A 12,931-nucleotide genomic window follows, 5' to 3' on the forward strand; every position below is an offset into this window, starting at 1 on the left:
ATTTTTTTTTTACTTGGAAATCTTAAGGACTCTTCTTTAATTCTGAAGTCAGTGTTACTAGGAAAATGCACATAAATTTTCCCAGGTACAAAGTGGCTATTTCAATGTGTAGATTTCATGTCTATTTTTAGGTCATTTTTTGGAATCACAACTTTAAATATTAGTTCCACTAATTTCTTTGGTTTTGCTTCTGCATGGACCAATTAAGCTTCTCCTTCTCCAATTAAACACATGTAGTTTTTCCTTCTCTTCCATTTCAACACTTTTTGATTCTTTTTACTTCTTGTTTCTTTCTCTTGGTTGTTTCTCCTACCTTTCTTCAATACTGCTTACCAAATTTTGAGTCTATTTTCCTTTGGACACCCTGTAATTTTGTTTTCATCTCTGTTTTCCTCTCATTTTTCCCACAGTCCAACTCTTCATGTCACTCTGGTTCTTGGCCATTTCTGGTTTTTTGTTTTTGTTTTTTTAAATAATGGTAAAAGATACATAACATAAAATGTATCATCATAACATTTTAAGTGCACAATTTAGTAGCATTAAATACATTCACAATGTATAACCAAACTCCAAGAATTGTTTGTATCTGGCAAAACTGAAACTCTGTACCCATTAAACAACAACTCCCCATATCTCTTTCTTTCCAACTCCTGGAGGCCACCATTCTATTTTCTGTTTTCATGAATGTGACTACTCTGGATACCTCATATAAGTGGAATTACACAGTATTTATCTTTTTGTGACCAGCTTATTTCATTTAACTTTTAGGGGCTTTCAGATCAATCTTAGGCCCACCTCCAAATTTCCCCTTTTCTCCCATGCAATTTTCCCCAGACTGACTATCTTTGTTTAAACACAAAGTTTTGCAATAAGAGCTGGAGGGAAGACTTGCTAGATTGGGAGATTTCTTTTTGTTTTTACTTAGAGGTACAGTTGATTCTCATTTGCAGATTCTGTATTTGCAAATGCATCTACCCACTAAAATTTATTTATAACCTTAAAATCAATACTTAGGGCACTTACGTGGTCTTCTGGGATATGTGCAGGGTAATGAAAAATCTAAGTCACCTAATGTGCAAATTCCCAGCTAAGGTTGAACAAGGGTACACCCTTTCTTGTTTCAGCTCTCATACTGTAAACAAGTATCCAGTAAGTGGTCTAGTTAGCATTACATTCTTTGTTTTGTGCTTTTGTGTTGGTAATTTTGCTCTTTCAAAGAGCCCCCAGCATAGTACTGAAGTGCTCTCTAGTGTTCCTAAGACTTAAGAAGGCTCTGATTACTGAGGATGTACTTGTGTAGGTAAGCTTTGTTCAGACAGAAGTAATACTGATGTTGATCTTACATCTACAGTTCAATGTTAATGAATCAACCATATATGTTAAACAAGTCTTCTTAAACACAAACACACAAAAAAAAGATCAGTCATTGATTTTTTAAGACCCACTCCAAGCTTTTCTATGCACTGGAGTTTCATTATTATACCAATGTAAAGATGGATTAGGTCACTTACAAGTGGGTTTATTCTTTATATGAACTACAATATCCATACCATAAAGTTACTGGGAATCTACAAAAGATACTGTATGTTCCAGAAACTCTAATATACAATTACTATTACTCTAAGAAGCATCTACATTAAAACCCCCAAAAAAATCTCTCTCAAATAGTGATCAAGTAAAATTTGAAATGCACATTTATACATCCAGTAAAAGCCTCCTTTAAAGTTAAAAAGTGCCAGTCTTTTTCTTTAGACATACCTAAACAGTATGACCTAAAACAAACAATAAAAACATACATGCTTTAAATATTATTCTCAGAAAGGAAATCTGCTACATCTTTAAACATAGTTGTAGTAAATTCTAGAGGCTCCTGGGATGACAAATATATTAGTTAAAAAAATTAAAATATTCCCACACACCTTCAAAACAACTAAGCACTGTCTATGTATGATAAAACTATTTTTCATTGTTTGTTTACCTTATGAATTTTAGTTGTGTTTGTGTATGTGTTGGGGGGTTAGGAGATTAGTGGGACAAGTAGAAATATAAATTTTAATAGTTCTTTATTATGTGTCTGATTCAAATAAACAGAATAAAACAAAAATAATAAAATGCTTAGGAATAAACTTAAACAATGAGACAAAAGACTTATCCACTGAAAACTACAAGACACTGCTCAAAGAAATTCAAGTAGACATAAATAAATGTAAAGACATGCCATGTTCATGGACTTCAAGACTTAGTATTATTAAAATAACAATACTACTAAACGTGATCTACAAAATCAATGCAATCTCTATCAAAATTACAATTTTTTTTTGTTTATTTTCCGGGTTTTTTTGCAGAAACAGAAAAACCCATTCTAAAACTCCTATGAAATTTCAAAAAACCCCAAATAGCTAAAACAATCTTACAAAAGAAAAAGTTACAAGACTTGCATTTCCTGATTTCAAAACTTACTACAAAGCTACAATAATCAAAATAGCTTTGTACTGTCATAAAGACAGATATATAACTAATGTAATAGACCCCAGAAATGAACTCTCCCATATATGATCCATCGATTTTTGACTATGGTGTCAAGACCAAAAGGTCAGTCTTTTCAACAAATAGTGCTGGGTCAAGGGCATCCAAATGCAAAAGAATGAAATTGGACCCTTAACCTTAATCATATAAAAAAGTTAACTCAATATAGTTAAAAAGACTTAAACCTAAGAGCTGAAACTATTAAACTTCTAGGGATAAAAAGGGGGAAACATCTTCATGGCACTGGACTTGGCAATTATTTTTTGGATATGACACAGAAGCACAGGCCACAACAACAACAAATATTAAATAAATTGGACTTCATCAAAATTAAAAACTTTAGTGTATCAAGGACACTATCTACATAGTGAAAAGACAAACCAAGGTTGGGAGACAGTATTTCCAAATCCTATATCTGATAAGGGATTAATATTCAGACTACTAAAAAAAAATCCCTTACAAGTTGACAACAATAAAACATAAAGAATTTTTAAAAACAGACAAAAGACTTGAGTGAACACTTCTCCAAAGAAAATAAATACACAAATAGCCAATAATCAAATGAAAAGATGCTCAAAATCACTAATTATTAGGGAAATGCAAATCAAAGCCACCATGAGGTATCACTCCACAGCCATAAGGTTGGTTATTATCAAAACAACAGAAAATAAGTGTTTGCAAAGATGGAAAGAAATTAGAACCCTTGTGCATTTCTGGTGGAAATATAAAATGGTACAGTCGCTGTGAAAAAAAAGTTTGTAGGTTCCTCAAAAAACTAAACACAAAACGGAAATGTCATCCAGTAATTCCATTTCTAAGTATATACTCAAAATAACTGAAAGCAGGTACTCAAACAGATACTTGAACACCAATTACCGCAGTAGTGTTATTCACAATAGCCAAAAGTTGGAAACAACCCAAATGTGCACCAACAGATAGATAAGCAAAATGTAGATTACATACACAACAGAATGTAATTCAGTCTTAAAAAGAAATGAAATTTTGATGCATCTACAACATGGATAAATCTTGAAGATATTATGCAATTTGAAATAAGCCATACACAAACGAACACAGTAATAATTCCACTTATATGATGTACCTAGAACAGGCAGAGACAGCAGGACAGAGGTCATCAGGGGATATGGGCTGGGGGTGGGTGTGGAATGGGGAGTTATTCTTGTTTAATGGGTGTGGTGTTTCTGAGATGAAAAAAAGTCCTGGAAATGAATAATGGTGATTGTTACATAATGTTGTGAATGTTCCATGGTTAGTATCACGGAATGCATACTTACAAATGGTTAAAATGGTAAATTTTATATACGTTTTACCACAATTTTTAAAAAGTCTCAAAAAATCTGTGATATAATTATGAACATGTATTTACAACTTTCTATGTAAATACAAGAGGTATGTATATAATATAAGGTATATATATATAGTAAAACCAAAAGTTGGATTTAAAACCTAATGAATCCATAGGTTACCCAGGCCAATTAGCTATACAAGTTCGAAGTATGCTGTCATGTAGTTAACGAACATCAGACTGTATTCATAGAAATGTGTTCAGTATTATTTCTGAAAGTTGTTTTAAGAAGCCATTAATTTATTCTAATTAGATGCTTAGTTTTATAAATGTCTACAACATAAAACGGGTATTTTCCTTTGAGTTCTATGGCAGCATTTAAGAAGTTGAAAAATTTTAAATATAAACCTATAACAATAGCAGCTGCAATCTCCTGAGCTGTTTACATCAAAAGGCATTAACACTACATACATTATTTCTTTTAATTCTCACAACAAAAATAAGGTAAGTATATAAATCCATTAGTGAGTTAAGTTAAGGTGAGAAAAGTTAAGGTTTAGAAAGGTGAAGGAACAGAGTTTAGACAGCTGGTTAGGATCAGAGCAAGGACTCAAAACCAAGTGTTTCAGCAAAGTCCATGCCTCTGAAATGAGGTATGCATATCCTAAGAATGCAGAGCAATGTGAAACCACAAGATCCTTAGGTTTCTCATGAGGATTTACTCTTATGAAAAAAAATTATAATATTTTGTCATAAAAAAAACTATAGAATCGTAGAACTGAATTTTTCCATTTGCGAAAATTTAAATCCAATACATTTTCTTTTTTTTTTAATTTTTTTTTTTTTAACGTTTATTTTTGAGACAGAGAGAGACAGAGCATGAATGCGGGAGGGTCAGAGAGACAGAAAGGGAGACACAGAATCTGAAACAGGCTCCAGGCTCTGCACTGTCAGCACAGAGCCCGATGCGGGGCTTGAACTCACGGACGTGAGATCATGACCTGGGTCAAAGTCGGACGCTTAACCGACTGAGCCACCAAGGCGCCCCTCCAATACATTTTCTAGTAAAAGAAACATGGATCAGAATACAGATTAAAAGGCAATATTAGCACAAAAGTTTGAGATAGAACATAACTTCAAAGGAATTTCTATCAGGAGAGTCTCATGGATTGTAAATCACCTCCGGCAGGTAGGGAACAGTGAGTGGGATGAGTGGACCTGTCTCTACCTTCTTCCATTAGGACTACTTAGATGCTAATATTTAAGAAGCACTAAGAGCATGTATCTTCCACTTTATGAACTATATCAACTATGCACAAACACAGAAGTGATAATAATTTTTATATTTCATTTGAGTAAAAAAAAGCAGTGTTTATCCCATCACAATCATGTTAAACCCTCAATTATATAACAATTTAAGTTTGTATCCCCAGAGTTTTCCTTCAGGCATGCCTATTTTCATTCCTCACTGTTCCTAATTATTCCTCTTATCCTTAACCTAGGCCCAGAAAATGAAAGAAAGGTAAGAATTTAGATCCATATTCAAGAATAATACAGTCATATAACAAAAAGAATAAGTGGTAAATTGATTGTACAGGAGGTTTGGGCCAGTGCAATAATGGGAAGAAAAAAAAAAGCAATTGGGACTCTTACACTGGAAAGGAAGAAATAAAACTGTCTTTAAGCATCTAACATGTTCATGTACATAAAAATTCCTTAGGAAACTATAATAAAGCTACTAGAAGTAAAAATTTAGCCAGGTTGCATGATATAAGGTCAATGCACAAAAACAAATTTCTACATACTAAGAGAAGCCAATAATTCAGGATTGAAGGTAAACAAAATCATAAAATCTTCTGTCTTCTCACATGGAGGAGGGGGTGAGAGAGCCCTCTGGGGTCTTTTTTATTAGGGCATTAATCCCATTCATAAGGTCTCAACCCTCATGACTTAATCAGCTCCCAAAGCCCCCACCTCCAAATACCATCACATTGGAGATGAGGATTTCAACATACAAATTTTGGGGGAACAGAAATGTAAAGATATAGGTAAATTTATCAAAATATTTTCAAGACCTCTACATTGACCACTACAAAATGTTGCAAAGAGAAATTTAAGTTATCATAAATAAATGGAAAGCTCTCACGTCCATGAATTGGCAGGTTCAGTATTAAAATATAAGCCGGCATCCATCTTGTCAGCTCAGATGAAAGAATGAGCACTAAAGGTTGTATCATCCCCAGGCAAGGCTGGACTGGCCAGGGAACCTGCAGAAATGCAACTCCACTAGCTTATAAACAAAGATATAATCACCAAATGTACCTAATGAAATCTCTAACATAAAGAGTAAAAGCATTTTTCAGATTCCAAGTCTCCTGAAATGGAAAAGACTTTCAGGAGACCAGACAAAGCAACACCAGAGCACCTGCTAACATGACCTTCTGGGCCTCCAATCAGTGGGGTCCACCTTCTCAGGAGGGCCTTTGCACCAAAAGTTGCCTTTAAAAACCCTCGTTTGTCAGGGCCCCTGGGTGGCTCAGTCAGCTGAGCATCTGAATCTTGATTTCAGCTCAGGTTATGATTTCGGGGTCATGGGATCAAGCCCCAAGTTGGACTCCATGCTGAGTGGAGCCTACTTAAAGTTCTCTCTTTGTCTCACTCTGTCTCTTTCCTTCTCTCTCTCTCTCTCTCTCTCTCACCCTCTGCCCCTCCCCTGCTCACACTTGCACTCTCGTGCTCTAAAGTTAAAAAACAAAACAAAAAAACACCCTCACCTGTAAGCCACTGGGAGAGTTCAGGACTGTGAAGCATTAGCTCCCTGTTATCCTGGGTGGTGCCACACCAATAAACAGCCTTTCTTGCAATAGGCTGGTATCAAGTTTTTACTTGCTTGCTGTGCATCAGATGGATGAACTCTCATCTGGTTCAGTTTACAATATCAAGTGTCCCCAAATTTGCCTACAGATTCAAAGTAATCCCACTAGAAATCCCAGTGGGCATTTTGTAATATTCTAAAATTTATAATGAAATGTGAAGGATCTAGCATAGCTAAAACAATATTGAAAAAAAGAACAAAACTGAAGAATTTAGACTACTTGATTTTGCGACTGATTATATAACACACCAATAATCAAGTTTTAGCATAAGGACATATAAATCAATGGAGCAAAAGAAAAAGTCCAGAAATAGACCCACATATGCACATGATCAATTGATTTGGCAAAAGGTACCAAGGAAAGCCAATGAGCAAAGAACAGTCTTGACAAGACAATGTTGCTGAAACAACTGCATCTCCACATGGAAAAGAAGCCCTTAAGTTATACCATCCCATAAAATTAACTTAAAAATGACGACAAACCTAAAATATGAGTTAAACTGTAAAATTTCCAGAAGAAAACATATCAGAAAATGATTGCTATAAAAACTTAAGGAACATCTCTTTGAATGACAGTGTTAAGAAAACATAAAGGCAAGCCATAAAAAGAGACAACATTCACAATACATATATTTGACAAAGTATTTAATCCAGGACACATAAAGAATTCGTAGCTCACTCATCAAACAAAAACTTAAATTTAAAAATGGACAAAAGATTTAAACAGGCATTTTAGAGCAAATATACAGGGATGCCTGGGTGGCTCAGTCGGCTACGCAGCTGACTCTCAGTTTTGGGTCAGGTCATGATCTCCCGGTTCATGAGTTCAAGCCCCTTGTTGGGCTCCAGGCTGTCAGCACAGAGTCTGCTTGCGGATCTCTCTCTCTCCCTCCCCTACACGCACACTGTCTCTATCTCTCTCAAAATAAACAAACACACTTAAAAAACTCTTAGAGAAAATACACGAATGGCCAATAAGAATACAAAAAGTGCTCAATATCATTAGTCACCAAGGAAATGCAAATCAAAACCACAATAAAATATTATTATACAGCCATCAGAATAACTATTACAAACAGTTACAATATAAGAGCTGACAAGGATATGAAGCAATCTGAAATTTCACATTGCTGTGGGAAAAAAAAATGGGACAACCACTTTGGAAAATACTTTGGTACTTTCTTAGAAAGTTAAACATACATTAAACATTAGACCCAGAAATTCTACTCTTAGTTATTTACCCAAGAAAAATGAATGAAATGAAAACACATCTACAACAGATGTTTACATCAGCATTATTCATAATAATCTCCAACTGGGAATAACTCAAATCTCCACTAAAAGGTGAGTGGATAAACCAACTGTAACATAGACACCAATCAGGATACTACCCAGCAATAAAACAGAATGAACTACTGAAAAAAAAATGCAACATAGACAAATCACGAAAACATTTTGTTGCACCAAAGAAGCCAGAAAAAGGATTATACTACACTCTATTCCATTTATATGAAATAATACAACACATAAAACTAAACCATAATGACAGAAGGACATCAATGGCCATCTGGGGTCTGAGTTCAGTGGGAGACGGGAAGACATGGGGTAGTTTTTGAAGTGATGTGGGTCTTCTATATCTACATAGTTGGCAAAATCAATCTGCACACTTAATAAAGTTGATTTAAAAATCCCTCTAAACTAGGTTCAGTGAAATAGGACAGAGCATGTTTAAATCAAGGCAGCTAATGTTAGAGACCAGGTTATAAATATTTATAAAGAAGCCATATAAAAAATTTAGAATTAAGATAAGGTTGAGGAGAAAAAAAAAAGAAGAAGATAAGGTTGAGGAGGGTTTTAGCATACCTTTGGTATTACTAAGACAATCACCTTGCAAAAAAAAGAGTGGTGAGTCTTTAACAAAATTGATTCTAACAGAAGGTTTAAAAATACACAATAGGGGTGCCTGGGTGGCTCAGTCGGTTAAGTGTCCAACTCCGGCTCAGGTCATGATCTTATGGTTTGCGAGTTTGAGTCCCGCATCAGGCTCTGTGCAACAGCTCAGAGCCTGGAACCTGCTTCAGGTTCTGTGTCTCCCCTTCTCTGCCCCTCCCCTGCTCACGCTCTGTCTCTCAAAAATAAATAAACATTAAAAAAAAAAAAAAGTAATACACAATAGATCTGATTATGATATAATTTTGAAGAACTCTTCCAAAAAGGAGATTTTTAGGATGAGCAGTCAGTGCATTTCCTTATTTCCTTTCTAATTATAAGAAAAAGATAAAGCAAAACTCAACCTAACTAATCCTTTCATGGGGCTCTCTAAAACATTTTTTTTTAAACTTAGGTAAAACCCACTTTAGAGCCTCATCTTGCCTAACATTCTTTACACCAGTCTATTCGCTGCACTTTGTAAATTACAACATGCATACTGTTCTATACAAAGTTCAGGTGTTTGAAATGCCAGATACAGAATGGACAATAAAGAAGTCTGTTGCCAGCAGTTCTAGACACTTTTTAGACTCAGAGTTGTATTATTATGCCCTTAGTTCAATCTAGGTCCTTAAGTGTAGGTACCACTATCCAATCTGAAGAAATCAAGGCTAGCAAATGATCGTTTCAAAAAAGAAAAGAAAGAAAGAAAGAAAGAAAGAAAGAAAGAAAGAAGGAAAGAAAGAAAGAATTGGTTTTCTGCCCTGAATAATACCTTTTTATATACTTTCAGAAACATACCACCTAACAAGAAGCAAATTCTATTAATTTCAGTTAGGGTACCTGAGTTCTAAAGTGGGTCCCAGTTTTCCTATTTATAGAAAAGTACAAACTTGTGCAGCATGTGGGTGGCTCAGTTAGTTGAGGGTCTGATTCTTTATTTTGGCTCAGATCATGATTTCACAGTTTATGAGATCAAGCCCAGCGTCAAGACTCTGGGCTGACAGCGCAGAGTCTGCTTGAGATTCTCTTTCTCTCCCTCACTCTCTGCCCCTCCCCCACTCATGCTGTCTCTCAAAAATAAGCAAACATTAAAAAAAAGTACAAATTTTCAAAAATGTGCTGGCAGCCACACATTACTTACCTATATTCTAATTTAAATTTCCCAACACCTCTGTTACAATACTTGTTTTACACAGGAGTAAATGAAGTTCACAGAGGTGTGTAACTTGCCCAAACTACCAAATGACAGAGCTATGATTCAAAACCAGTTTAACTTCAAAATTCATGCTCATAAGTATCATGCTATAATGCCTTACAAAGAGAAGTCATTCTCTCTGACAGGTCTATATAAACTGAAGAGTGACAACATAATTTTTGAAAACTCCATTTACCTTCAGGGGACGCAGAGCACCACAAAATTTTGTCCACCAGCTGTTTTCAATGAATTCTAAGTGCCTCTCTCTTTTCCTAAGTGTTCGTAACCTTTCTTCAAATTGTTTTAAAGCACGTTTATCCCTTGATGGCAAAGGTCGACCATCCTTGCTCTACAAATAACAGACCAAAATAAAACAGTTTTTTACCATTAAGGTCTTAGTAAAGTATCCATCAAATTTAGAAAATCATGCAACAAAAGCTTTTTTTAGGTTGGATATTCCTCAGGCAAATTTACAAACTGAAAAATACAGACAACAACTAGGTGACAACACACATCTCTGAACCAAGGTCAGCATCAAAATGCAGATGTATACACATTTAATACTGAACTTCTTGATCCCTATTTTCCAAATACATGGTCAAGTTACATGGAGAGACATAAATATCTTTAAAAATACCTTTTTATATGGTACTTTATTCAATTTGCTCAATTACTCTCCCTAACCTCCAAGCTCCTCCTTCTATTCCTTAATATGTTTGGTCCTACCCCTCCTCTCCCTTTGGTCAGCACAGGTTTCAAATATCAGCAGAGAGATGCAATACTAGTATGTGCTATGCAGATGTTTTTAGAACTGCTGAGAACTTGCACTTTCTTATTCTCCAAGTACTTTTGCAAAATGAGTCATGTTTTCTTTAGCCAACCTACTGACGGAAAATTCCCATCGACCTATGTTTATGTGATGCTTACTGTAACCTTGAGCAGTACCTTTTCCATGGTCTCGAAGATAACACTTTCCCACTTGAATTCTCCTGGCCCTAAGTGTCTTCAATTAGGTACAATAATAAACTACAGTAATATGACAACTGCTGAATATACAAAAAGGTGAAATGTAAACTTGGTTTTATTGGAAGCAACAAGAAACATATTTACATGGAACTACATTTTTAAAATATAAAGACATCAGATATTAAAATGTTAATATCCCTACTTAGGTTTAAGTAGGTTCTTAAGACACAGACAACAAAATTGCTCTCTAGTGTATCCCAGTGCAGGCTCATCTGAAATCATCAAAATAATGAAGACAACACTCAAATATCCTTTAATAAAGAAATTTACACAGTCATAAAGATCTCTTTACATAATGGCATTGCCATGCTCTTCTAGACCGAGCCATCCTCTTCCATACCTTACCATATTGCTTCTCAAACTTTATCATGCATAATTACCTGAAAAGTTTGTTAAACACAGATTTCTAGACCCTATGAATAAAATTCAGTTGGTCTTGGGTGGGGCCTAAAATTTGCATTTCTACCAAAGTCCCAGGAGATGCTGGTGCCACCCAAACAGGGACCATACTTGACATACCTGAGGCTATATTTAATTATCTTCACTCCTTTAAGTCAAATACCATATGTACTATCAAATTGTATCCTCAATAAAAGGAACCTGGGAGAAAGGTATTTTCAGAAGGACAAAGGAATAAAACAAACACTCCCTTCTAGAAGACAGATCCAGGCAATAATACTTCAAGTGTATGGTATGAGAAAGGTTTGGTACTTTGTACCTTAAACATTCAGTTTTTCTCAAAACCGCCATTCTATCATCCAAAGGATACCAGCAATAAAGTAGTTTTATTTAACAGCTGGCTTTCACTATTTCAGAAAAAAAAAAAAAAAAAATTAGTAAACTGATTTAAGGGTCCACTGAAAATAAATCCAAGTTATCTGCCTATTTGGTGAATATTTCACTGGAGTAAAAGACAGAAGTCCATTCTGCTTTGCCTATTAACCAAACCAAGATAAGAAGAATATTGGTTAGAAAAACAAACACCAGGATAGAAACTCAGCGGGATGCCTGGGTGGCTCAGGTCATGATCTCCTGGTCTGTGAGTTCGAGCCCCACATCGGGTTCTGTACTTATTGCTCAGGACCTGGAGCCTGCTTCGGATTCTGTGTCTCCCTCTCTCTCTGCCCCTGCTCTGCTCGCACTCTGTCTCTGTCTCTCAAAAAGTGAATAAACGTTAAAAAATATATATTTAAAGAAACTCGGCAACTAATTATCTCATCTGGAAAAAATATACATATAAAGTATATGAACACATACCCTTTGTTCAAAAAAAAGTAAAATGTGAAAGAAAGCTTCCCTTCACACTGTCATTAAGTACTACTGCCCTTTCATATTGTTATCACCATTAAGTAAATCAGTATCCTTACACACATTTTCTATGGATTTATATGCATTCATATATGCTAATATAACATATGGTTTTTGTTATACGTAATAGCTAACATTTCTTGAGCACATTTCTTGTGCCTAAAACTTATCTGTTCCCTTACGTTTATTCTCCTTAAATCTTCAGAACAAAATTTTGAAGTTGGTAGTACTAGTATACCCATTTACTAGTTGAGGAAAATAAGGCTCACAGATACTATAATATGCATGATAAGGAGAGCTAGAATTTGAACTGAGAGACTGATTTGATAATCTACCTCATTCTTTTTCATCACTGCACACCACATTATACCATGGCACCTTAATAAATACTTTATTTTTGAACACTTAGACTGTTTTCTTTTGGAAGGGGAGGGTGTGCATTAACAGTGTGCATGAACATCCTTATATAATGAAGTAGGATACATTCCTAGACATCAGCTGCTGGATTAAACTTTACTAACGGGTGTGTTTGTTTGTATATGTACATGTCACATCACATAGTTTTCTTTAAAAAGCTGTAGACTTTACATTCCCACAAACAGTGTATCTATGCCCCAAATCTCATTAATACCTGACAGAGGTAAAAATGTTAAAGATTTCTAAAAGATAAAAAAATAAATATAGGGGCGCCTGGGTGGCTCAGTCAGTTAAGCGTCCGACTTCGGCTCAGGTCACGATCTCACAGTTCGTGAGTTCGAGCCCC

The 12,931-nt window shown here is 35.2% G+C and overlaps 1 protein-coding gene across 2 annotated transcripts in view; it reads right to left on the minus strand.

The window, feature by feature from the left end:
* LMBRD1 (LMBR1 domain containing 1) overlaps positions 1 to 12,931 on the minus strand; it is a 112,551-nt gene that overhangs the window by 40,752 nt on the left and 58,868 nt on the right. For both annotated transcript variants that reach the window (XM_060615858.2, XM_060615860.2), the window contains one exon: positions 10,031 to 10,183. In XM_060615858.2, coding sequence (XP_060471841.1) covers positions 10,031 to 10,183 — 153 coding nt within the window. The remainder of the gene's footprint in view (positions 1 to 10,030; positions 10,184 to 12,931) is intronic.

The sequence above is a fragment of the Panthera onca genome, chromosome B2 (genome assembly GCF_046562875.1).
Source record: "Panthera onca isolate mPanOnc1 chromosome B2, mPanOnc1 haplotype 2, whole genome shotgun sequence".
In the NCBI taxonomy this organism is placed as follows: domain Eukaryota; kingdom Metazoa; phylum Chordata; class Mammalia; order Carnivora; family Felidae; genus Panthera; species Panthera onca.